The 27,552-nt window shown below is 40.6% G+C and overlaps 1 protein-coding gene across 5 annotated transcripts in view; it reads left to right on the top strand.

Annotated features, from left to right (window-relative positions):
* cntn3a.1 (contactin 3a, tandem duplicate 1) overlaps positions 1 to 26,539 on the top strand; it is a 103,288-nt gene extending 76,749 nt beyond the window's left edge. For 4 of the 5 annotated variants that reach the window (XM_021616087.2, XM_021616086.2, XM_021616085.2 and 1 more), the window contains 12 exons: positions 8,388 to 8,515; positions 13,208 to 13,383; positions 16,312 to 16,429; positions 16,709 to 16,867; positions 17,063 to 17,212; positions 17,552 to 17,622; positions 17,993 to 18,227; positions 21,567 to 21,682; positions 22,860 to 23,046; positions 23,288 to 23,400; positions 23,669 to 23,837; positions 25,036 to 26,539. In XM_021616087.2, coding sequence (XP_021471762.1) covers positions 8,388 to 8,515; positions 13,208 to 13,383; positions 16,312 to 16,429; positions 16,709 to 16,867; positions 17,063 to 17,212; positions 17,552 to 17,622; positions 17,993 to 18,227; positions 21,567 to 21,682; positions 22,860 to 23,046; positions 23,288 to 23,400; positions 23,669 to 23,837; positions 25,036 to 25,127 — 1,714 coding nt within the window. In that variant the 3' untranslated portion in view covers positions 25,128 to 26,539. The remainder of the gene's footprint in view (positions 1 to 8,387; positions 8,516 to 13,207; positions 13,384 to 16,311; positions 16,430 to 16,708; positions 16,868 to 17,062; positions 17,213 to 17,551; positions 17,623 to 17,992; positions 18,228 to 21,566; positions 21,683 to 22,859; positions 23,047 to 23,287; positions 23,401 to 23,668; positions 23,838 to 25,035) is intronic. The other variant, XM_021616089.2, reaches the window with a different exon arrangement.
* The last annotated feature ends 1,013 nt before the right edge of the window (positions 26,540 to 27,552 follow it).

The following is a 27,552-nucleotide window of genomic DNA, read 5'->3' as shown; positions in this document are numbered from 1 at the left end:
TGGCAAAACAACAAATAACCGAGGATTTGGCTAAAGCACATCATCCATTTTTTACAATGCTAATGTCAACATTACCTTGTGCTATGATCTTCACTTCTGGTTGACCTACTGTATAGCTTTAATTGTTGTAGCCAATAATCATACATTTAGCTTTTTAGGCAATTCATTTATTTTTCTGTTATGAAAACCACTATAGAAATTACACATTATTGCTATTGTTATTATTATCTTCACATTCCCTGCAATAGCATCTTCGTTTTCACAGAGTAATGCCAAACGGGAGACATTACAACATGGGCACATCTGCCGGTGCATGTGAAGAATCAGCAGGGGTCTGCATTTCTTATTTGATCCGGGATTAATTGTATTAACTGCCTCAGCAGCTTTTGTGCTGCATCTCCTGGATATCCATCCTAAGGCCTGGAAGTCTCACCTCCCTCTGCCAACATTATTGGGAAGCACCAGAGGTGATGTACCAGGTGGAGCCAGGCTACTTTGAAGAAATAGCTGGGTTGATACATCTCGCTCAGGAACAAGAATGAGGTGCTGTGGTTTGAACTGGCTTCTAGCAGTAATATCGTTCCAAAGGTTGAGTGTGAGGTGTGTCAAAATTGCACTCGTATTTTGCTATGGTAATGCTTCAGTAATGCTCCTAAAAATTAATTTGGTCAACATGTATTTATTTCTGTACAGGTATATTCCTGGTGTGAGCAATTTTAACCTGCTCACGGATCAAATCAACGACACCTAAGAAATATTTGATTTAGCAAGGAAATATCCTAGAGTAGAGATGTGTATAGAAAAAGTAGTTGGCTAGGGTTATGGCTGCATCTTTCACAAACCAATTCCCCCTGTTTGTCTCTTAAGGATTCTTCTCCACTTTATCTAGATAGGACTGCACCGCTGTTATTGCAGGAGTGCTACACTACTAATCTATCTCACTGTCCTAATAACACAGATACTTCTTTCTAATCTTTGTGGTATTATTATGTGTAGATGCTCTGGGCCAGAGGAGAGCAAATGTACCAAGAACAAGTTTGGGCTGTGATTGTTTAATCAAGTCATGCAGCGTTGGCACTGCGCATCACAGGCACGTCTTAAACAAGATTTGTGTGTGTACTTATGCTGGGGCTATGACATTAACCGTAATGGCTTACAAGTTATTTATTTTCAATGCTGACCAAACGGAAAGGACAAAACTCATAAAATAGCTTTATAAAATTGCCATTGGAATTAGACCTCTTTGTTATGTTAAACAGCACACATTGTTGCTTAAACAAAAAGATGATCCATCTGTTAGCCTCTCAACCAAACAGACCACAATAAGTTCCTAAAGAGTCTCTAAAAATGAGGAAGAGAGTGTAATGTTTGTATCTCAATGAGGAGATGAAAACCCTACAATGTTGATGTTTCATACATACCCACATATCAGCACAACAAAAGTATTGTACAAAACCTACAATGGTTTTCTCTTTCCAATGCTTTTTGAGCTTTGTGTAAAATCAAATCAAATAAAATGTTATTTGTCACATACACATGGTTAGCAGATGTTAATGCGATTGTAGCGAAATGCTTGTGCTTCTAGTTCCGATAATGCAGTAATAACCAACAAGTAATCTAGCTAACAATTCCAAAACTACTACCTTATAGACACAAGTGTAAGGGGATAAGAATATGTACATAAAGATATATGAATGAGTGATGGTACAGAGCGGCATAGGCAAGATGCAGTAGATGGTATCGAGTACAGTATATACATATGAGATGAGTATGTAAACAAAGTGGCATAGTTAAAGTGGCTAGTGATACATGTATTACATAAAGATGCAGTAGATGATATAGAGTACAGTATATACATATACATATGAGATGAATAATGTAGGGTATGTAACATTATATTAGGTAGCATTGTTTAAAGTGGCTAGTGATATATTTTACATCATTTCCCATCAATTCCCATTATTAAAGTGGATGTAGTTGAGTCAGTGTGTTGGCAGCAGCCACTCAATGTTAGTGGTGGCTGTTTAACAGTCTGATGGCCTTGAGATAGAAGCTGTTTTTGTGGGCGGAGCAGTTGCCGTACCAGGCGGTGATACAGCCCGACAGGATGCTCTCGATTGTGCATCTGTAGAAGTTTGTGAGTGCTTTAGGTGACAAGCCAAATTTCTTCAGCCTCCAGAGGTTGAAGAGGCGCTGCTGCGCCTTCTTCACGATGCTGTCTGTGTGGGTGGACCAATTCCGTTTGTCTGTGATGTGTACTCCGAGGAACTTAACTACTGTTCCATCGATGTGGATAGGGGGGTGTTCCCTCTGCTGTTTCCTGAAGTCCACAATCATCTCCTTAGTTTTGTTGACGTTGAGTGTGAGGTTATTTTCCTGACACCACACTCCGAGGGCCCTCACTTCCTCCCTGTAGGCCATCTCGTCGTTGTTGGTAATCAAGCCTACCACTGTTGTGTCGTCCGCAAACTTGATGATTGAGTTGGAGGCGTGCGTGGCCACGCAGTCGTGGGTGAACAGGGAGTACAGGAGAGGGCTCAGAACGCACCCTTGTGGGGCCCCAGTGTTGAGGATCAGCGGGATGGAAATGTTGTTGCCTACCCTCACCACCTGGGGGTGGCCCGTCAGGAAGTCCAGTACCCAGTTGCACAGGGCGGGGTCGAGACCCAGGGTCTTGAGCTTGATGACGAGCTTGGAGGGCACTATGGTGTTAAATGCCGAGCTGTAGTCGATGAACAGCATTCTCACATAGGTGTTCCTCTTGTCCAGATGGGTTAGGGCAGTGTGCAGTGTGGTTGAGATTGCATCGTCTGTGGAACTATTTGGGTGGTAAGCAAATTGGAGTGGGTCTAGGGTGTCAGGTAGGGTGGAGGTGATATGGTCCTTGACTAGTGTCTCAAAGCACTTCATGATGACGGAAGTGAGTGCTACGGGGCGGTAGTCGTTTAGCTCAGTTACCTTAGCTTTCTTGGGAACAGGAACATTGGTGGCCCTCTTGAAGCATGTGGGAACAACAGACTGGGATAGGGATTGATTGAATATGTCCGTAAACACACCAGCCAGCTGGTCTGCGCATGCTCTGAGGGCGCGGCGGGGGATGCCGGCTGGGCCTGCAGCCTTTCGAGGGTTGACACGTTTAAATGTTTTCCTCACGTCGGCTGCAGTGAAGGAGAGTCCGCATGTTTTAGTTGCGGGCCATGTCAGTGGCACTGTATTGTCCTCAAAGCGGGCAAAAAAGTTATTTAGTCTGCCTGGGAGCAAGACATCCTGGTCCGTGACTGGGCTGGTTTTCTTTTTGTAATCCGTGATTGACTGCCACATTATTTGATTTATTTCATGTAGCTGATAGCCTAGGTCCTACATAGTGCTCTGGAGTGTGGTATCACCTTTAGTTTCAGCCAATTATGAATATAAACCCTGGATGGCTGATGCTACAGTGTGTATTTGCCAATGAGAGGCTTTGAAGCCACCTCCGCCATATTGGTGGTACTCAGAAGGAGCAGTCCTCCATAAGAATGAATGGAATTGTACAGTATTTCAATTAAATGTTTGAATACAAAACTAGATATATTTGAGTATTTATTTGTTGTAGTAGGGACTGTAACGTTAGTACTCTCACAAAATTCTACTTTAAGGGACAGTGTTTTTTTCTTTAAAAAATTATGTTCAATTCCCATAATTCATTTTAAAGAATGCATTAAGGTGTATATAATAGAATATACTTGGCAAAAATGAATGTAGACATTAATAAATGCATATCTATATCTTCCAAAATATTATTTTACGATGGTGGAGGAGTACAACAATGGCAGCGCAGAGGCTTCAAAACAGCGCCCCCCCCCCCCCCCCCCCCCCCCCCATCAGTCATCTGGGTATATAGTACCAGTCAAAGTTGGGACACAACTACTCATTCCAGGATTTTTCTTTATATTTACTATTTTCTACATTGTAGAATTAAAGTGAAGACTTCAAAACTATGAAATAACACATATGGAATCATGCAGTAACCAGAAAAGTGTTAAACAAATTAAAATATATTCTATATTTCAGATTCTTCAAAGTAGCCACCCTTTGCCTTGATGACAGCTTTGCACACTCTGGCATTCTCTATGTTAAAAGTTAATTTGTGGGATTTCTTTCCTTCTTAATGCGTTTGAGCTACTCGGTTGTGTTGTGACAAGGTAGGGGTGGTATACCGAAGATAGCCATATTTGGTAAATGACCAAGTCCATATTATGGTAAGAACAGCTCAAATAACAAAAATAAATGACAGTCCATCATTACTTTAAGACATGAAGGTCAGTCAATCCAGAAAATGTCAAGAAATTTTGACATTTTCTTCAAGTGCAGTCGCAAAAACCATCAAGGGCTATGAGGAAACTGGCTCTCATGAGGACCGCCACAGGAAAGGAAGACCCAGCATTACCTCTGCTGCAGGGGATAAGTTCATTAGAGTTAACTGCACCTCAGATTGCACCCCAAATTAATATTTCATGGAGTACAAGTAACAGACACATCTCAACATCAACTATTCAGATGAGACTGCGTCAATCATGGTTGAATTGCTGCAAAGAAACCACTACTAAAGGACACGAATAAGAAGAGACTTGCTTGGGCAAAGATACACGAGCAATGGACATTAGACTGGTGGAAATCTGTCCTTTGGTCTGATGAGTCCAAATTTGAGATTTTTGGTTCCAACCTCCATGTCTTTGTGAGACACAGAGTAGGTGAACGGATGATCTCCGCATGTGTGGTTACCACCGTGATGTATGGAGGAGGAGGTGAGAATGGTGTGGGGGTGCTTTGTTGGTGACACTGTCAGTGATTTATTGAGAATTCAAGGCACACGGCTACAACAGCATTCTGCAGTGATACCCCATCCCAGAAGGGATGTAAAAAATAGTTTTAACATTTAAAAAATATATATATATTGTATCACGTTGTCTAAGGATTGGAGACAGGCGCAGGAATACGTAACAGGGTTTTTTGTTTACTCGACCCAAAGAAATGAGCGAGGTGTAAACCTCTAAATAATACACGGGACGAGTCCCGTAAAACAAGTGCACCATAACACGTAGCATGGAAGCCAATACAACAGCACAGGTGACACAGGACCAACGGACATGGTAACAATAACTGACAAGGACAATGGGGAACAGAGGGCACATATATAACCTACTAATTACGGGGAATGGGAACCAGGTGTGCATAATGAGACAACACAGTCCGGGGTTAGTGGTGATCAATCCAGTTCAGTGACGACTAGAAGGCCAGTGATGTAGACCTCCGGAGCTGGTGAACAGAATGAGCAGCAGTACCGGGGGAATCCTTGACAGAATAAGTAGGTGTGTCCAAACTTTTAACTGGTGCTGTGTACATAATTGGTTGTTACCCACTTTAACATGTGAAAACCCCCAAATGAAAGATGCCAAGGGTACCTGCTCATCTGCGTGAATGTGCCTTAGGCATGCTGCAAGGAGGCATGAGGACTGCAGGTGTGACCAGGGCAATAAATTGCCATGTCCGTACTGTGAGACGCCTAAGACAGCGCTACAGGGAGTTACCACGGACAGCTGATGCAACAACACCTGCACAGGATTAGTACATTCGCACATCACACCTGCGGGACAGGTACAGGATGGCAACAACAACTGCCCGAGTTACACCAGGGGCGCACAATCGCTCCATCAGTGCTCAGACTGTCCGCAATAGGCTGAGAGAGGCTAGACTGAGGGCTTGTAGGCCTGTTGTAAGGCAGGTCCTCACCAGACATCACCGGCAACAACGCTGAGGCCTGTACTCTGCAGCAGGATCGATTTGGAGGTGGAGGGTCCGTCATGATCTGGGGTGGTGTGTCACAGCATCATCGGACTGAGCTTGTTGTCATTGCAAGCAATCTCAACGCTGTGCGTTACAGGGAAGACATCCTCCTCCCTCATGTGGTACCCTTCCTGCAGGCTCATTCTGACATGACCCTCTAGCATGACAATGCCACCTGATCGTTCTGTGCGTGATTTCCTGCAAGACAGGAATGTCAGTGTTCTGCCATGGCCAGCGAAGAGCCCAGATCTCAATCCCTTAAGCACGTCTGGGACCTGTTGGATCGGAGGATGAGGGCTAGGGCCATTCCCCCTAGAAATGTCCGGGAACTTGCAGGTGCCTTGGTGGAAGAGTGGGGTAACATCTCACAGCAAGAACTGGCAAATCTGGTGCAGTCAATGAGGAGGAGATGCACTTCAGTACTTAATGCAGCTGGTGGCCACACCAGATACTGACTGCTACTTTTGATTTTGATCCCCCTTGTTCAGGGACACATTATTTGGGGCGGCAGGGTAGCCTAGTGGTTAGAGCATTGGGCTAGTAACCGGAAGGTTGCAAGTTCAAATCCCCGAGCTGACAAGGTACAAATCTGTCATTCTGCCCCTGAACAGGCAGTTAACCCACTGGCCGTCATTGAAAATAAGAATTTGTTCTTAACTGACTTGCCTGGTTAAATAAAAAATTCAATTTCTGTTAGTCACATGCCTGTGGAACTTGTTCAGTTTATGTCTCAGTGGTTGAATTTTGTTATGTTCATACAAATATTTACACATGTTAAGTTTGCAGAAAATAAATGTGAGTTTAGTAGTGATAAACAATATGTCCAGGATTTAACTTTAACACCATCCAGTAACAGAGAGAAAAACATATATTTATCCCAAACTGTGATTTTGTACGAAATTCACAACAGTCCCCGTATACCTTAATTGCTGTTGTGCCCTTGAAGAAAGGGAGGGCAAAGAAAAGTAATTTCATAGAGCGGAAACTCTCCTTAAATATGGGCTGCATCTTTATATTCTATTCCACTTTGAAAGATGAGGAAGTCTGCACTGTGCAGTTTGCAGTATAATGTCAAGTCTTCTCCAAGTGAAATCTCATATCCATAACTCTTTATTCTGGTCCATTTCATTGGAAACCCTCTGATAAAGTTAGAGGAAGTGCTTCCCTCTCCCGGCGGCCTAGTTATAGAAATTTACTAATGCCATTTGATTCTGGTGAGCTTAGCAGGTCATATTTGATTGTTTGGGAAAGGATAGCTATCCTGTATGCTAAGGGATATCTTTTGGGAGCTGTGTTTTAAGAATGTGTAGCTTCACTTCCTCTGAAAGCCTTTTTAATGTGCATAGGGCATTGGTGAGACTCATCACACCCTCTTGAGCAGTTTTGATGCTGAGAGAGCTGCTTAGAGCAGGGATGTGCAGGAATCTTACGTATTGATTAATAGCGGAAGGTATTATCAGAATATGACAATGAAACGCTAGTACTAGTTCAGATGATCAGGTCGGAACACATCACTTAATTCACCTAAGCAACTTACTTCCGTTCACATGAATATACTTAATATCCTGTGTATTTAGTGTTTGCACAGGCAATCTTCTGCAATTTACACATTATAGATCACACATAATCTGCCTTACCATTTAGTAATTTGTTTCAATCATTTGTCTTCTGCATTAGGTTATTGGTTAATTTTTTCATCATCAATATGGTTGCTATCTAAGATGAGTTCAGTTGGCTTTTAACAAACTACATCTTCATAAGCCTTTCATTACATATCACTCTGACCAGCAGATGTGTGGCTTTAGATCTGTGGCAACAGTGTTTATACAAAAGCTTTAAACATAGTGATATGACAGTGCCACAAGCAGCAAGATGAACTGCAGATATTGCAGATGGGCACGTTGCAAGCTCTTGCACTCACACAAAAGAAAGATGTGCATGGGTGTGCTTCACGCAACGTGTTAGCTGCTGGACCAAAACTGCAAAGACTTTTGGCCTTGCAATTCACATTCATAGTTATTGCGTAAGTAGGCCCGATATTGCTGTTTTCTTGGTGTATGGCTGACTCTACCTTTAACTATGGACTGTTGTCATGGTACCTGGTGGTCAAGGGCAGGGGTGCACAGCTCCAGTCTGAGCCACAGCAGCAATACCACTGGTTCTCTGTTTTCATTGATCAATAAAACATCTCACTGTTCTGACTAATAGACACACAACTGGTTAGATCTATTGAAACTGATGATTCAATGGCAAGGGTGATATAACCAGCAGAAAATGCAGCCCTTGAGGTCTGGATCTGTGAAGAGAACAGAATGGTTTCACTCCTCACTGAAGATTTAGAACAATGTTTAAAATAATAGTTTCAATGCAGGTGAAATAGTCACAATGGTCACAAATGTTACTTTATTTTATTTGTTCATTCTCTGTATATATTTCACCCACTCATCAATAATAGCATTCTCAGATCTTCAGAAATAGGCCTTAGTTGGATTACAGTTTCTGTGACAACTATCAGTGTAGTATGACTTAATATATTGACATTATTTTTTTAAATTCATTTCTAGAGTCTCAGTGTTGGACAATGGAAGTCTTCGAATAGCAAACGTTACCAAAATGGATGTCGGCCTCTACACCTGCGTGGCAAGGAACCAGTTTGGAGTGGCAAGCAGTGCTGGGAGTCTTTTGGTTAAAGGTATCTCTACTTCCACTCCTTGAGATGGCTCTCCATTTCTCCAATCCTTGCATTAAGATGTACATAAAAAAAAAAAAAAATGCTGACTGGATGCTTGCAGCAGCAGATTGTACTGCAGGCTTCACGAGTAGGTTTGGTTGTTTGTTATTAGTTGAGAGTAGGACCCTTAGAGAGTTTTTAATTCGGTTAATATAATGACCCTGCACTATTGGAGAAGAGGAGGTATTTTGGAACAGGACAAAATTAATTGTATGACTTTTTACATCACCAGAGCATGAAGAAAGGGACCAATGTTTTCCTTGGCAATAGAAGATAACTATCTGCACTATCCATGAACAAGTGTCTCATTAGAGGAACCAGACTACAGAGCCATGTAAGGATTGATGATACAATAACAGATAGTTTCCATGTACCACACAAACATACAATTAGTTGATTGGGCATGTTCAGAGTTAGCATTGGATTTAAGATTCATTGCATTGCTATGGCTTAATGTTTAATTCATACCTTCCTGGGGTAGCTAATAGCCATGCTCTGTTTGTTTAAGAGTTAAATCTATTTAAATCACCCGCTTCTGCAAGGCAATGGATTTCCAAGCCCTTCTAAAGAGCGGAGTCAACAACAGTGCTCTATTAAAATGCCTTTTGGTGATTCCTCACAATTTATGAATTGCAAATTGTTTGGTATAGAAACTGCTTTCATTTCCTTTTTTTCAGCCTTTTTGCCTCTAAGAATGGCAGTATCTTACATACTGTATATTTTACAGGTGATTTTTGTAGACTATATTCATGAAATCCAGCCAGTCCCCTTTGAAAGAAATCAATATCAGCCACAGGGATTCCCCCCCCCCCCCCCCCCCCCCCCCCTTAGTCCACTGTTGATACAGCCGCAAATGTTTTGCATGTCAGCAGTCAAGTTTTCAAGATGTTGGACTTTCAAGAAGCAAAGCGTCACCAGCCACATCATCATGACTCTTGGAAAATTAGTCCAAATAAGGACTAAAATATATATATTTTTTAAAATAATGATGATTCAAAATTCAATACATCGTTTTTGAGTGGATTTTCCCTGCAATAGTACATTCACATTCAGGGCTGGAGATATGGGCACGTACCCATATATCCATATTTGCCCTTAACTCAAACTGAGTTTCAGATATACAATTTAACATCAATGCAAGTCTCACATTCAAGTTTAAGTTATGTGTGTGTTTCTCAAGTTCGGATCCCACTATTAGCAGAGTGAGTGATCTGTCTACATGGTGCCATACAAGAATCAAACTCTTAATTTTACCATTGCTAGCACCATGCTACAATCAACTACTTATATAATCTACAATAAGTGTCTGGCTGTTATGATAGCAATGAAAGCTACAACAAATGTCATAGACTGTTATGTTATGGAGAGACATACCCTGCAGGAATGTGCACAGTTAGGCCCCTAGTGGTGCTCGAGAACCTGTCCTTTTGCCCTATGAGGAAAAAGCTTTTTTTTTATGTATCTGAATTGACCATAAAACTAGCTAATCTCACAAATCCCCCCTGCCCTTCTGTCGCCAGGGGACAAAACAAAAAGGCTGATGTCACCAACAAACTAAAACCAAGTAAACTAGCTAGCTAACTAGATAGCTGATTTACATCATCTTCTAGCTATATTCGCAATGATCAGATGCAGACACAGTAGAGAATTATGATTGTAGTCAATTAATTTAAGTTCAATTGTATTGGTCACATACACGTGTTTAGCAGATGTCATTGCGGGTGTAGCGAAATGCTTCTGTTTGTGGCTCCGACAGTGCAGTAATATCTAACAATTTCACAACATATACCAAATACACACAAATCTAAGTAAAGGAATGGAATTAACAATATATAAATATATGGACAAGCAATGTTAGAGTGGCATAGACAAGAGAGTGGCAAAGACTAAGATACAGTAGAATAGAATACAATACAATATACATTTGAGATGCAAAATATGTAAACATTATTAAAGTGACTAGTGTTCCATTTATTAAAGTGGCCAGTGATTTCAAGTCTATGTATATAGGCAGCAGCCTCTAATGTGCTAGTGATGGCTATTTAACAGTCTGATGGCCTTGAGATAGAAGCTGTTTTTCAGTCTCTCGGTCCCAGTTTTGATGCACCTGTACTGAACTCGCCTTCGGGGTGAACAGGCAGTGGCTCGGGTGGTTGTTGTCCTTGATGATCTTTTTGTCCTTCCTGTGACATCGGGTGCTGTAGGTGTCCTGGAGGGCAGGTAGTTTGCCCCCAGTGATGCGTTGAGCAGACCGCACCACCCTTTTGAGAGCCCTGCAGTTGCCGTACCAGGCGGGGATACAGCCCGACAGGATGCTCTCAATTGTGCATCTGTAACAGTTCGTGAGGTTTTAGGTGCCAAGAACAATTTCTTCAGCTGCCTTCTTCATCACACTGTCTGTGTGGGTGGACCATTTCAGTTTCTCCGTGATGTTTATGCCGAGGAAATTTGACCTCCGAATGGTCTGTGCACAGCCCTGATATCCTGTATAATTATCCGGGATTGATAGTGGTTCGTCCATACCATGTTAGCAACAAGAAATCAATGAGATGACAATGAAGAGAGAAACCATGATACCCTTTTCATTGTCAAGTAAAGTAATACACTAGCAAAATGTAAGCTGGATGACATTGAAACGCGCATGTCAAAATGTGTTCAAATGACTCCATATTTCCGAACTCAATAGGTAGCAGTTGGAAATCTTCATTCTCATTTAGATAACAGCTTATTTGAAGAGTACCTACATAAGAACATCATAAGCAGTACATAAGCAGTACATACATTATTGCAAGAGCCGCGTGTTCATAGTTGCAGTGTAAAGGACAGTACTGTGACATAACAAAAATATTGACTTGCGGTTGTTGACATAAACACGGCTTATCAATGCAGCATGTAGGGATTATGAATGTGTTATGAAGTCTCCTCATTTTTTTGTCTTGAGACATTCATTCATAGGGCATTCATTCATAGCCTCACCTGGAATGCACCCTAGGGGGTGTGAGATGACTCACTGGGCTGTTTTGACAGCGTAACGTATAGAGAGACCTTAAACACCATCTGACATGCAGTGTCTGATTCTCTGTCCATTAGACGCTTATGACACCCATGCATAATTCAGCTGGTGCTTGCTTTATGGAAACTCAGCCCTGCGTATCTCACTGCACTGCCGAAGTGGAAAAGACACTCAAAAGAGCCAGAGCAAAGATTAGGTTGTTATGCAGCATACCACCATGCTGTGGTTGAAATAGGAGGGCTTTTTGTCTAGCCAAATGGAACCAAATTATAGACTCCGGACTGACCTGTGGAAATGGAGGCGTGCAGAGGAATGGGTTTGTGTGGTGTCTTAGTTTCTTCAGTGATGCATTACTTTGTGTAAGTGACTTGTGGTTATAGTTTGAACAAACAGTGACAGCTAAAGCCACTTACACTGTTCATTCTCATTCAGTGTATGAGAAAGGATGACAATATGAGCCAGCGCCTGAACAGGAGATTTCCATAGCTGTCTAGACAGGCGCTGTCCATTCAGTGAACATTACAGCCACAAGTTGAGATGATATTTTTCTATTTTCTTTATATAAAGAAGCTGTTACTGGGCTCTACTACTTTCGAGTTCCTTGTGATATTTCAGCTAAATCAAATCTATAAATCAAATTGAACAAATAGTTTTTTATTCCAAGATTTGGATTTTTAACACAGTCAACTAATATTTTGTTACTGTGGTATTTATTTTTGGTTGATAACGATACAGTATGCCTAAGCTAGAGGCACGTTCTCTAGCGGGTACTCGTATACTGAGAAGCCAAGTGGCCCTAGTGTTAATGACTGCATCCACTTCAGTCAAGAACGTTTGGCGTTCACATGGGCTCCTAGAGCCCTTATTAGACAGGTCCATGATGAAAATGAATAATCAGATAGCTATATGGGCATCTGTTACAAGTTGGCAATCACAAGCAGCCCCGCTGTAGGCTATCAAAAAACTGTCAATGCATAATCATATTAATGGTTGGAATCCGTGACCATTACAGCCATCATTACACGGTCTGAAAGCACAACAGAAGCACAACTGGCATAACAACTTAAGGTAAGTCATTTGGGCGAGATACAAAGTCAGTTGGACAGATACTAAGTCGTTTGGATGAAATACTAAGTGGTTTGGAGAGGTCAGACTTTATTTGGATAGTGGTCATACTATCAATAAACTATCTGTTGATAAGCAACTACTTGCTAAGGTTAGGTTTAGAATAAGAGCTAGGGTTAAGTTTAGGGTTAGGATAACGGTTAAGGTTAGGGTTATGGTTAGGGTTAGTAGACAGAAGGTTGAAATGTTACTGATAGTCTGTAGAGCATCTACAGATGGACAATCCAAATAAAGTGTTACCGGACATGATAATGCCCATTTATTTTACAGGAACAAAGCACAATAATCACAATCTCAGAGGTATAACAGTCCCGCAGTTAACAAGACACCAGAATAGCCCCATGCCTTCAAAGAAAAACCAGTAGAATGGACTCAAACGAAACCCAATAGTGCTATAAAACACGTATATACATTTTGTCAATGTAAATAGGCAGAACAAAGTTGATAGTGATAAGAGAAGCGCCCCGCTGTTTCTGTCTGGCCCAGGTAGCTAAACTTGTTTTTGTCTCTTGCAGAGACAACCATTATCACCAGCCCAGCTGGGCATTTGGACGTGACGGTGGGCGAGAGCATCGTCCTCCCCTGCCAAGTCTCCCATGACCCCACGCTCGATTTGAAATTCACCTGGTTCTTCAACGAACAGCTCATCCACTTTGGAAACCACGGGGGCTACTTTGAGAAAGTTGGCGGGGTAAGTGCTTTTGAGTCTGCCTTACACTCATGTGTTTGAATTAAGTCTACTATGATGACCTTTTATAATTACTTGACTTATTTATGTGGTCACTTGTGATTTGCAATCCAATTACATACAGTTGATCATATTAATGTATTTTTACTGTGTATGTTTATATGATGTAAAATTACCAACGGCAGAGTAGACCTTTTTACAGCATTATGTTATGAGCACAATAACATATACAGTACAACAATGAATACTTTACTGCTGATATATAGTGAATGGACTAGAGGAAGTGTATTGAATGATTTTCATTCATGAATCATATCAAATTTGTTTTTGCAATTAACAAGAGGGGTCTGCCTGTTTGCCTGTTCCGCTTGTTGATAACAACTACTCCTTTGAAAAAACTGCTGCCTAAGGAATTGTCGATTCAATGCTCAGTCAAACATTACATTTGGTCATCTACAGTTGAATGTATTTCTCTTTAATTAGAAAAGCAATTATAATATCTTGGCTGCTTACTACCCACAGTTTGTTCTATATTCCTTCGGCTCATCAGCAATGCCATTAGTTGTGTAATTGTGTTTGCCTCATGGCTTCATTTGAGCGCTTGACTCCCTGCACTAATCACTTGACACAAAGCTGACATGTTGCAGAAAAGTGTCTTAAATGCAATGAGTAATTTCATAAAGGTTAAATAGTTCTGTTCATCAAACATTATCTTTGTTGGAGGTACAGTGCCTTCAGAAAGTATTCATACACCTTGACGTATTCCAAATGTTGTTGTGTTACAGCCAGAATTACAAAAGGATAAAAATAAAAAATATTCTCACCCATCTACACACAATATCCCATAATGACATTGAAAACACATGTTGGAAATGTAAACACAGAAATATCTAATTTACATAAGTCTTCACTCCCATGAGTCAATACTTTGTAGAAACACATTTGGCGGCAATTACATCTGTGAGTCTTCTTTTGGGTAAGTCTCTTAGAGCTTTACACACCTGGGTTGTACAATATTTGATGGTTGATCGTTGCTTGACAGACATTCTCAAGATTATGCCATAGATTTTCAAGCCAGTGTAGATTTGGTCTTCTTTTGGCTATTGTGTCAAGACCCGGTTACGAACTCGGGTGTCCGGTGTGAGAAACAGTCACTTAACAAACTGAGCCACTAATAGTCGGCAGAATCCAGAAGATGAGGCAGACACAGCAGTACTTGAGACGGTGTTTTAATAAAATAAAAAGGAAAGTCCTTTTTGGTCCGTATCATTCGCTTCACTCGGCTCTATACGTCATTGATTTGTCCACCAGGAGTGTCCGTATATCTTCTCCCAACACGACTGTCTAAAAAAAAAATCCTATTATAGCAATATATTTTCTTTGATAGTCACTAAATCAGGATGGAGGAACACAACTGATATATGAATGTATAGGCCACACCAAAGCAAAGCTCGAATGGATGGTCACAATGTTACGAAATAGGACTAACCTAAAGTTGCATTAGAGTAACTCAACTTAATTTTCTGCATATTTGCAATGTTGTAAAAAATCCTAAAATGACACAGTCCCAATTACCTAAATATTTCACTATGTTGTACATGAAATAGCACTGATGGAGTGATTAAGATTTTTCATCACTAGTATTAACTGATTGCTGAAAACAGTGAACACAACTCCTCTGAGGAAAATGTGTTAATATTCTAAGAACACTTAACAGTGAATTTTGTATCCACTGATTCCATTTTGTATTCATACTTTTACAAAAGGGCGTCTAAGATATGCAATCCAGATACAAAGGCAAGAAAGTTGTCAGAAGTTTGGAAAATGTATTTGGATATGTTTGGCCACAGTAAAAACAATAAAAAAATAATGCTTGTATGTGATTGAGAAACTGTAAAGTAGGAAGAATTTCATAGAAAGGTGTACAAAAATATATGATACTGTTTGGATTACATATGTGTTCTGTGCTGTATGTAATTTTGTAAATGCTTACAATTAAGTAAACATAAATCAAATCTAGTCCTGCAAAAGTACTCCAAACCAAGCAGGTAGTTATGGTACTACAAACCAAATACTGTGAGGTAGTTAGGCCTACTATATACAGTGGGGCAAAAAAGTATTTAGTCAGCCACCAATTGTGCAAGTTCTCCCACTTAAAAAGATGAGAGAGGCCTGTAATTTCCATCATAGGTACATGAGAAAAAAAAATCCAGAAAATCACATTGTAGGATTTTTTTATTTTGTGTCCTATGTAGAGAATTGTGTCTACTGTTTTGTAAAAAGTGTTTTGTGATAGAGCGTGTATACTGTTATGCAAAAAAAGTGTTTATCATTATTGTTTTGGCCATGTGGATCCCAGTTTCGCTCACATGGATCCCAGTTTCCTTACAATGTTCAAGCTAAAACTCTAAGTGCCGCCCACCACATGAGTTACTTACAACTACATTGTAACTTGGGTATTTTGAGGCCCAATAACAAGAAACCATCACAGAGTATAGCGAGTGTGAGCTAATGCTCGGCAAAAATGATCTCCTCACAAATGTTGGTCTTCTACGGTCTGAAAGCATTGGTCGTCTTGACCTCAATCTTATCTATGTGACAAAAGTCAGACTAACAAGTACAGTAGAGCAGCTTCAAAGGTCAGCATGTATTATAGCTGACAATTAGAAACAGAAAGGAGTAAAAGAAATGGGACTGAAAATAGCCTTTTCATTTTCTCAGATAGAAACTGTCATCATTAAACGGTCTGAAATATTCAGCCGTTTCTACTGAAGGTCTTTGACTTTTATCATGACTTTCACCTCATATATTGAACACATCAAGTGTAGTATCTCATCCTGCTCGTATTTGAAGAAGGGCCTTTTATTTGATATCTTTTCTAAAATTCTAACATTTTCCTTACTGCTCTGGTTTGGCATTCCTTATGGACAGCGCTCAGCAGGTGACATCATGATCCGTAACATTCAGCTGAGGCATGCTGGGAAGTATACCTGTGCTGTCCAGACCAAGGTGGACAGTGTTTCCATCGCCACCGATGTGGTAGTTAGAGGTATGGCTATGCTGGAGCACCAGTAGCACAAAATGTCACATTGATCTGTTCTAGGTAGGATCCAGTAAAAAAAAAGAAATACAATTTGATTTGTGAAATCCCACTTTTGCCACTAGTGTAGCAAATGGAAGGTTTATAATTAAACCTGGAACCTTGGGTTCTCCTACTCTCCAATAATCAGCCCATAATGTTTAGACCTCTTCGTAAGCTTGTGTTTGAATCATGACTGCTATCTCATGTTGATCAACTAAGATGATGCTGTGATAATGATTTTTCCAGGTGCTCCAGGCCCACCTGTGGAATTCCAGGTGACAGAGATGACAGACAGCACAGCATCTCTCTCCTGGGGACCAGGTCCTGACAACCACAGCCCAGTCCTCACCCACAACATCCAGGCCCGCACAACTTTTTCACTGGGCTGGCAGGGAGTCATCACAGGTGCGTGCGTGTGTGTGTGCACGTGCATCTTTATCTATCACACACACTGTATATTAAATTGAATAATGCACTCACAACATAATCAAGGTTCAAGGTACATCATCACAATTAGCACACAAAGTTATAGACTGTATTTATATAGCACTAGAAGATCCTGCAACATGCTAATTAAAGGCTATTTGTTGTCCGGGTTAGTTCCTGAACTTCTTGGGGGCAAACAGCTGACAGCCACTGTCATTGACCTCAGTCCGTGGGTGGAGTATGAGTTCAGAGTGCTGGCAACCAACGCCATCGGAACAGGAGAGCCCAGCAAACCTTCCAAAAAAGCCCGGACCAAAGACATGCGTATGTACTGTATCTGCCCCACATAGCTCCCAACACAACGATGAATGCTGAATACTGTAATATAATATGCACAATTTTACCCAATGAATTGTTTGTTTACATTAAAGTTGTGATGCAATATTGTTAATGCATTGTTATAGGAAAGTGCAAGAGCTACAGTACAAGCCCATTTCCACTGGGATGTTGATGATTGATGATGAGGAGGATCTTTTGTTTAAAAACTGCACGGTGACCCCAACAATTAACAGCATTAATTGACAGATGTTTTTCCATGATAATAGTAGGAGGCATGCAGACATTAAAGTTTCTCTATGAAAACAAACACCCTTGATTTTGCAGCTCCCAAGATAACGCCATCCAGAGTGAACGGAGGTGGTGGTGGTCGCTCGGAGCTTGTCATCACTTGGGAGGTAAAGTGAACACTACTAATAAAGATGATCAGCTTGATTGGTAAAGTTATACAGATTCAGCAAAGTGCACCAAATGATATGTTGAAATCAATTATGAATCAAACATAACCCATTCTCTGACTGCAAGTATGTTTCAGAGCATGCAGGTTGTGCCAATAGGTATTTTTACAATACTGGGCCAAACCTAGCTGTATTGAGCTGGCCTGGTCACGCATGCACCAAAGTTGCTAGACCCACGCTGAAGAGGACAATGTGAAAATGTTTTATACGAGCCAGAAAAGTAGTTCCGGTCTGCACGGCAGTATTAGAAGGTAGATGTGCGTTATGTGAATGCACCGATGTACATTTGTGTTTTCACCTCTTTCTGCAGCCTGTCCCTGAAGAGCTACAGAGTGGCCCAGGATTTGGCTATGTGGTAGCTTTCCGACCTCAGGGGGCTCAAGGCTGGATGCAGGCAGCAGTCACCTCCCCCGACGCCTCCAGATACATCTTCAAGAACGAGAGCATCGCTCCCTTCTCTCCGTTTCATGTGAAAGTGGGCGTGTACAATAACAAAGGGGAGGGCCCCTTCGGGCCGGTGGCCACCATCTACTCTGCAGAGGAAGGTACAGTACACTGCCAGACCCTGTTATTTATTTAGGGAATGAATTACGTGAAAATGATTTTTTTTTTTCTAACGTTATTGAGATGTTCCAAATAACTCTAGAATTCTGAAATCCATCAATACCTCTACAGGGTTCAACACTGTAGAGTATTTTTTGCAAAGTTTAAGTGATGCCAGACCCAGCTGAGTACACAACATACCTATTCCATCATTCCTTTTCATTTCAGATGCTGTATGTATAGTGCGTATAATAAGTCTACACCTCCCTTGAATTTCTTCACATTTTAATGTGTTACAAAGTGAGGTTAACATCTTGTCAGCGATCTAGCAAAATACTCTGTAATGTCAAAGTGGAATACAAATTTGAATTATTTTTTAAGATGAATGAAAATGAAACACTAATATACCTGTAACTCGGCCACTCAGGACCATTCACTTCTTGGTAAGCAACTCCAGTGTAGATTTAGCTGTGTTATTGTCCTGCTGAAAGGTGAATTCCTCTCCCGGTGTCTGGTGTAAGCAGACTGAAGCAGGTTATCCTCTAGGATTGTAAAATGTATTTTCATTTTGCCTGTCCCGTTTCTTTTCATCCTGAAAAAGTCTACAGTCTTTGCCGATGTCAAACATACCTATACCATGATGCAGCCACAACCATGTTTGAAAATAAGGAGGCAGTTACTCAGTGATGTCTTGTTGGATTTGCCCCAAACATACAATTTTGCATTTAGGCCAAAAAGTGTATTCCTTTACCTTGTTTTTCATTACTTCAGTGCCTTGTTGCATACATATGCATGTTTTGGAATATTTTTTATTCTGTATATTTGTATTATTGTTTTCACTCTGTCATTTAGGCCATTATTGTGGAGTCACTACAATGTTTTTGATCCATCTTCAGTTTTCTCCCATCACAGCCATTAAACACTGTAACTGTTTTAAAATCACCAATGGCCTCATGGTGAAATCCCTAAGCAGTTTCCTTCCTGCCCTGCAGCTCAGTTCAGAAGGACGACTGCATCTTCGATGTGTCTGGGTGGTTTAATACATCATCCACAGCATAATTAGAAACTTGAGCATACGTAAAGATATATTTGATGTGTAATTTGTTATTGTTAACCATCTACCAATCACTGCCCTTCTTTGTGAGGCTTTTGAAAAGCTCTCTGATCTTTATAGTTGAATCTGTGCTTGAAATTCAACGCTTGACTGAAGGACCTTACAGATGATGTATGTATGGGGGACAGAGGAAAGGGTAGTCATTAAAAAATCATGTCACCTCTATTATTTCACACAGATGGAGTCCATATAACTTATTATGTGATTGGTTAAGCCAAATTTGACTTCTGAACTAATTTAGGCTTGCCTCAACAGAAAGATGAATACTTATTGAACGACTATATATATATATATATATATATATATATATATATATATATATATATATATATATATAGTCGTTCAATAAGTATTCATTATAAGTCATTATAATTAATAAGTATTCATTATATATATATATACTATATATATATAGTATATATACAGTGCCTTGCGAAAGTATTCGGCCCCCTTGAACTTTGCGACCTTTTGCCACATTTCAGGCTTCAAACATAAAGATATAAAACTGTATTTTTTTGTGAAGAATCAACAACAAGTGGGACACAATCATGAAGTGGAACGACATTTACTGGATATTTCAAACTTTTTTAACAAATCAAAAACTGAAAAATTGGCCGTGCAAAATTATTCAGCCCCCTTAAGTTAATACTTGGTAGCGCCACCTTTTGCTGCGATTACAGCTGTAAGTCGCTTGGGGTATGTCTCTATCAGTTTTGCACATCGAGAGACTGAATTTTTTTCCCATTCCTCCTTGCAAAACAGCTCGAGCTCAGTGAGGTTGGATGGAGAGCATTTGTGAACAGCAGTGTTCAGTTCTTTCCACAGATTCTCGATTGGATTCAGGTCTGGACTTTGACTTGGCCATTCTAACACCTGGATGTTTATTTTTGAACCATTCCATTGTAGATTTTGCTTTATGTTTTGGATCATTGTCTTGTTGGAAGACAAATCTCCGTCCCAGTCTCAGGTCTTTTGCAGACTCCATCAGGTTTTCTTCCAGAATGGTCCTGTATTTGGCTCCATCCATCTTCCCATCAATTTTAACCATCTTCCCTGTCCCTGCTGAAGAAAAGCAGGCCCAAACCATGATGCTGCCACCACCATGTTTGACAGTGGGGATGGTGTGTTCAGGGTGATGAGCTGTGTTGCTTTTACTCCAAACATAAGGTTTTGCATTGTTGCCAAAAAGTTCAATTTTGGTTTCATCTGACCAGAGCACCTTCTTCCACATGTTTGGTGTGTCTCCCAGGTGGCTTGTAGGAAACTTTAAATGACACTTTTTATGGATATCTTTAAGAAATGGCTTTCTTCTTGCCACTCTTCCATAAAGGCCAGATTTGTGCAATATACGACTGATTGTTGTCCTATGGACAGAGTCTCCCACCTCAGCTGTAGATCTCTGCAGTTCATGAGTGATCATGGGCCTCTTGGCTGCATCTCTGATCAGTCTTCTCCTTGTATGAGCTGAAAGTTTAGAGGGACGGCCAGGTCTTGGTAGATTTGCAGTGGTCTGATACTCCTTCCATTTCAATATTATCGCTTGCACAGTGCTCCTTGGGATGTTTAAAGCTTGGGAAATCTTTTTGTATCCAAATCCGGCTTTAAACTTCTTCACAACAGTATCTCGGACCTGCCTGGTGTGTTCCTTGTTCTTCATGATGCTCTCTGCGCTTTTAACGGACCTCTGAGACTATCACAGTGCAGGTGCATTTATACGGAGACTTGATTACACACAGGTGGATTGTATTTATCATCATTAGTCATTTAGGTCAACATTGGATCATTCAGAGATCCTCACTGAACTTCTGGAGAGAGTTTGCTGCACTGAAAGTAAAGGGGCTGAATAATTTTGCACGCCCAATTTTTCAGTTTTTGACTTGTTAAAAAAGTTTGAAATATCCAATAAATGTCGTTCCACTTCATGATTGTGTCCCACTTGTTGTTGATTCTTCACAAAAAAATACAGTTTTATATCTTTATGTTTGAAGCCTGAAATGTGGCAAAAGGTTGCAAAGTTCAAGGGGGCCGAATACTTTCGCAAGGCACTGTATATATTTTAAATGTTTCGAATTTTTACTTCACTTTGATATTATGAAGTGTTTTGTGTAGATCAATGACAAAATATATATTTTTTTAAGTTAAAGGGGATGTAGACTTTCTATAGGCACTTTATTTCTTATTGTCAGCTATCAGTAGTTACACATTCACTGTGTGTGTGTGACCCTAGAGCCCAGCAGAGCCCCGGGTAGGGTGCGGGCCAGGAGTGTGTCGGCATCGGAGGTAGAGGCCACCTGGAAGGCCCTGCCCTGGAGCAACAATAGGAGACGCATCCTGGGCTATGAGGTCAGAGCCCAAACACACTGGACATCATAGACATACAATTGATAGATCTGACACTGCTTCAGTATTTCTCTTCGTACATGATCAATGGACTATCCAGTATTATGCCTCATTGAATTGTTACATTTATGTAGATTAAATCAACACCCTATACTGTCTGTACAAATATCAGTTAACGTACAGCCACACTGAGACGCATGAACATGGATTAAATCGTGTATGATTGTTCGTTTTTGTCCGTCATTAGTCCTCGAGTCAACTGTTTTCGGATGAGTTCAGATGAGTTTTATCCGTCAAAAGTTGTATTTTATTTATCAAATGTTTTTCTATTTGGCATTTTGAATGATTATACAGATAATACAGACAGAACAGGTAGAGGGCAAAACATAAACGGATCCCCTACCAGATCAAACCTACTTCAACCCCCCCATGCTCCAACAGGAGAAAAAAGGATCCCGTACCAAATCTAACCCACAGCTTGCATGATATAGAATTTGACCAAATAACAAACAAAACAAAAATATAATCAAACAAAAAAGTAAAGAAGAGTAAAAATAGGGATACAAATTCTAATTTGTAACTTCCTTTATCCAATGGCTTAAAGTAGAAGAAAACCGATCTTTCCACTTCAATAGTAGAAGACGTCTAGCTAGAAGAGTGGTAAAGGCCAGCATGTTGCCCATAGCAACAGAGGGGCCTCCTGTGGTGCCACTCCGAATAATGAAATAAAGGCAGAAGTTTTTGTAGGTCTCTCCAGTATCTTTGAAAAAGAACAGAAAATTGACATCCAGAAATCTGTCAATTTCAGGCAAACGCCTTTGTGCGTTTTTTGTTGTTGTCAGACAATCAGCTCTGTTGTCATTCATCGGGAAACGGATGATTCCCATTGAAAAAGTATTGGCTCACTCCGAAATATTCTAACACAAAATCATAATGTGACCACAGCCTTAGACAAGCATATGAATACTCTGACGTGACAAACTATCCAGCCTACTCTTAACTTCTACCCGTTACAGCCCGAGGAAGATGGGTTCTTCTCTAGGGTTCATCCTACTGGGGAGTTTATGGCCAGTGTGGCTGTGCTTTAAAAATACAGTTGATTGATTTCATTGATGAAAAAATGTTTAAACATATCAGGGATGTTGAACTGTAGTGTTGACTGGTGTGTTTTGAACTGTAGCTGAGGTACTGGGGTGAGAGGGAGAGACAGGAGACAGCCAGTGTGATCAGGACCATGGGTAACCGGACGTCTGTGGTGATCAGAGGCCTGGAGGGCAGCAGAACCTACTTTATCTCCCTCCGAGCGTACAACAGTGCAGGGGTGGGCCCTCACTGTGCCACAGTCAATGTCACCACCAAGAAACCCCGTAAGTACAAAACCTACATTCAAGGATACCTGCCTGCATCCACTCCATAGAGCCTCACCCCCCACCCCCCTCACTTGAAAAAATAAATATTGACCCTGACTCGCTGTGTTTGAATACTCTTTGGACTGGAGACATTTTATTTGGATAGGCCATCTATAAATACCCAACAAACTATCAATAGACCATCAGCATCTATAGATGGACTATCCAAATGAAGTGTTCACGTTTTCTTTTCTTCCAGCCCCAAGCCAGGCACCGGTGAAGATCATATGGAACACCTCAAACTCGAAGGTCATCCTCAAATGGGATCATGTTAGAGCTCTGGAGAACGAGTCCGAGGTCACTGGTTACAAAGTACGGGAGTAAACACGTATTTCAACTTTTTTTCTTATTATTTATTAAATGATCCAGTATGTGCTAGGGTTATTCACCTATGTTGAGTTGTTCAGCCCTTGAATGACTGAACAGACTGATTCTTATAAGCAAAGTATATAATAAGCATAGCAGTGTTTCTGACCACGACAAGGTTGATTCTCGTAGTGATTCTTATACAGTACTTGCACTCTAGGCTATGTTGTGCAGATCCACACTGTGTATGATTTGTGTTGTCACATCTCTCCAGGTGATGTACACACAGGACAGACACAGTCGTCCCAACGTGGTCGAAACCAACACCACGTCTTTGGAGCTGGCGCTACCGGTCAACGAGGACTATGTCATCCAGATCAAACCCTTCAGCGAGGGAGGAGAGGGGAGTAGCAGCAGACAAATCACTATTCCCAGGATAGCAGGTGGGACATTTTGCCTGACACGGTCAGAGCATTGGGCCAGTAACTGAAAGATTGCTAGTTCAAATCCCCATGCTGACAAGTTGAAAAATCTGCCGATGTGCTCTTGAGCAAAGCACTTAACCCCAATTGATCTAGAGTCGCCGTTGATAATGTCTGACCCTGGCCGTGTCCCCACTCTCTGAGGGTGTCTCACGGGGAGTTGGGATATGCAAAAAACACATTTCCAATTCATACTATGTGTATCAATACACACTTGTACATGTGTGAAATAGGACACAAAAAAAAGCACCCACCAAATTATACAATTATTATGAGGGCCAACTGATTTAACTTTTTGCATGAGATCATGTAATAATTTTAATTGAAATGACTGAAATAACATTAGGAATTGATCTTTTTTTAACACAAGAGCAACATCATATCATTCATTATACATGTAAATCTTTAAATGGATTCAATGCAAACAAGTCCAGTATAATGGGCCCTTCTATCTAACCATTATGATCCAAAATACAGTATAGCGGCGCCACCTCCTGATACATTTGAGCAATAACAACATGGTGGAAAACATTATTGTAGATGTAGATGTGCATCGTGACAACCTCACTCATCATGACAACCTATCACTCATTATGTGTTTGTGGGTATTCTTAATTCAGTGCAGGGTTGAGGTCAATTCCACGTCAGTCAGTTCAGAAAGTAAACTGAAATTCAAATTCTCATTTTCCAAAATGCATCTCTACGAGAAATTACATTACATTACCTCACGGGACAAAGTGTTAATAACAGACCTTATTTTTCCCAGTTAGTCGTTAATATCTGTGTAATTATAATCTCGTTTTAAGGTAATACTCCACATATGTAATAGAGGGCTAACAATTCACCAACAGTATAGTAACAGGGATCTGTTTTTCCAAACTCCTCTAACCTTAAACCCTTTAATTCCATCACTAGTTACATATTGCTTTCATGGTGCGTAACCGTAAATTGTTACCATACTATTACCATGTTAATACCACTTTCTCCCGTGCTGTAATGCAAAGTGCTAGAGACATTTGGGGAATTGGAATTTCAGTTTACCTCCTGAATTGAAATGGAATTTACCCCAACCCTTATTCAGTGTCTAGAATAAATTGAACTGCATTCTGAACAGCATATACTGTAAGAAACTCGTTAGATTTGACTGGTTTTATTGCAGGTTCAATGGCCATTGGTGCAGCCCCGGAGTTATCAGCGGTATCCATGGTCAATATGCTTGCACTCTATTTCACAGCCAGGACGTTCCTATGACAAACAGCTCCTGGACCACACTGCTTTCCATGAGGACACTGGACAAAGAGGCCATGTATCTTCTTCCTCTAACAGATACCCCCTTTGTTGACAATATATTTCCCTCAAACCTTTCATGGGAGATATTGAAAGTCCAGCTTGGAAACTGTTGTTACATAAGCAGCGTTGATAAACGCTGAAATTACGTTGTTACCGCTTTCTGTCTTTTTAAAATGTTTTCCGTAAATGGATAATCTCAAAAGCGTTTCTTTATGAAGACAAGGAGATACGATGCACAAGAAGCTGTGTACGTTTCAGGAACCCCCAAAAAAGGAGACTGCTACTTTCTAACATAATTTGGATAAGGGTACAACTGGTGAGTTAAGATGCCGCTGACCCTGGACAGTGTGAAGGGAATTAACTCACACACATGAAATGAAGCTACGTTCAAGAGACCCATACCTGCAGTGATGATTGTCATTCCCTGAATCCTCAAAGACTGTATCTAGGACACCTACTGTACTGAAAAGGTTAAGAAGAGAAAACCTCGTTTCACTGGTGACCCCTGCAACTACCAGGGCGTCTTGACAAACCTCGTTATGTTATGGCCTGGTTCGGGACCTATGTTCCTTTTCCTGGAAACTGCACTTACTCTTACATAACATAAAATATAATATTAGGTGCCATTTAGCAGACGCTTTAGTCCAAAGCGATTTATAGTCATGCGTGTGTACATTTTACGGATGGATGGTCCCAGGAATCAAACCCACAATCCTGCCGTTGCAAGCGCAATGCTCTACCAACTGATCAACAGAGGACCACATATATCGTTATATATGGACTGTTATATACAGTATAAATTATAACATTTTGAGCCAACATGGTTCCCATCCACCCAGCCTCATAATACTGGCAGCTGCAGTACAGTCAGCACCAAAATGGCTTCTGGTAGGAACTACAGTGTGCTGGAAAGCTGATAGATGGATGTCTTTTCTCTCCTCACCTTTCCCTCCATTACAAGTGCATAAATAGCCACGCTAAGCTGTGTGAGCCAATTTCTTGTACACTGTATGTATGAAATCCTCAGGTCCCAAAATGAGCCTTATGTCTATTATCATTGTTGTTTTTATTGTTATTATTATTTATTAATCACATGTGTGTATCCAGATATTATTAGAAATGATCCCAATTTTATTAAATGAGAACATGGTTCCTTTGGACCATTTTTATGTTTTATCATTAGTGCTCAGATATGCCTTTTTTCTTATGTCTTTCATGATTTGCATTGTAAAAGAAGTGGCAGTGTTTATTGAGTTTTTCAAACATTGTGCATATTCCTACAGTCTACTGCTGTTTGGCATGAAAGTGGTCAATGTAAGTGGCTTGGAATATTTTAATGGATCAACCTGCTTTTAATAAACATAATGACATTTGGTTTGCTTCTTTTCTGAGGGGAAATGTGATCCGATCTAATGTATTATTATTTACCATAGCAATAGTGAGAATACAGATGGACAAGTTCAAACAATGTGTTCGAATGTTGGATGTATGGCACTGTATTGAAAAGTTAAATACATACTCTTCAGAAGATATATGTTTGCTATATATTTGCCATGAAAAGACAAGTCTTGGCATTGGGGAGGTTATGTGAAATACAGTGCCACATTGTATAAATATGACGTTGAAGACAAGATGTAAATAATCAAACAAACAGTATACAAATTATCCTGATATCATATGGTGGAATACGGATGCCACAACTCAGAAAAACATCCACAAGAAAAATGGTGATTCATGGACAGAGAACAGAGGATCTCACTCTCGTCGTGCTCTTTTCATTTAGTTTATTAATGTATGGAATGCAAGTTCACTGTACAGCAAAGACACAGCACCAAGCAATGGGGAGCAGCACAGAGCAAACATGATGTGAACTGAGTAGAGGAGGGCTATACAGATATTGGTGAGCTGAGGGGTCTGGGAGGGTTCCGAGGTCAGCCAGAAGTCATCCAATCAGGGTTCGGCACAGGGCGATGGTCTCGCCAACGCCTCTGATTAATCATGGCTGGTTTGATTACTTGTCCAAGTTGCCAGGTTACTTCAACATGTAGGATGAAGTTGCCCTTAGATACTGATCTAAGGTCATGATTAAGGTTAGGACTTGGGTAGGGTAAACTGATGCTAGATGCACCCAATGCAGACTGCCCGGCAAGCTATCTAGAGCTCATTGAAACTCTCTAGTGTACAGTAGTAACATTGCCACTTATCTGAAACCAATTTAATCCTCAGAATACTGTACAAAGGAATGAATGGCTGTTGACATTGGTTTCGCCACTCCTAACCCCCACATTGATTTTGCCACTGTGATTTGTAAAAGATATCAAACATAAATGCAAAAACTTGGCTGTCTAATGAGATTCAACAGTTACACACCACACACCTGGTAACA

The sequence above is a fragment of the Oncorhynchus mykiss genome, chromosome 9 (genome assembly GCF_013265735.2).
Source record: "Oncorhynchus mykiss isolate Arlee chromosome 9, USDA_OmykA_1.1, whole genome shotgun sequence".
NCBI classification, from domain to species: Eukaryota; Metazoa; Chordata; class Actinopteri; order Salmoniformes; family Salmonidae; genus Oncorhynchus; species Oncorhynchus mykiss.
This window is presented reverse-complemented; position numbering and strand designations above follow the sequence as displayed.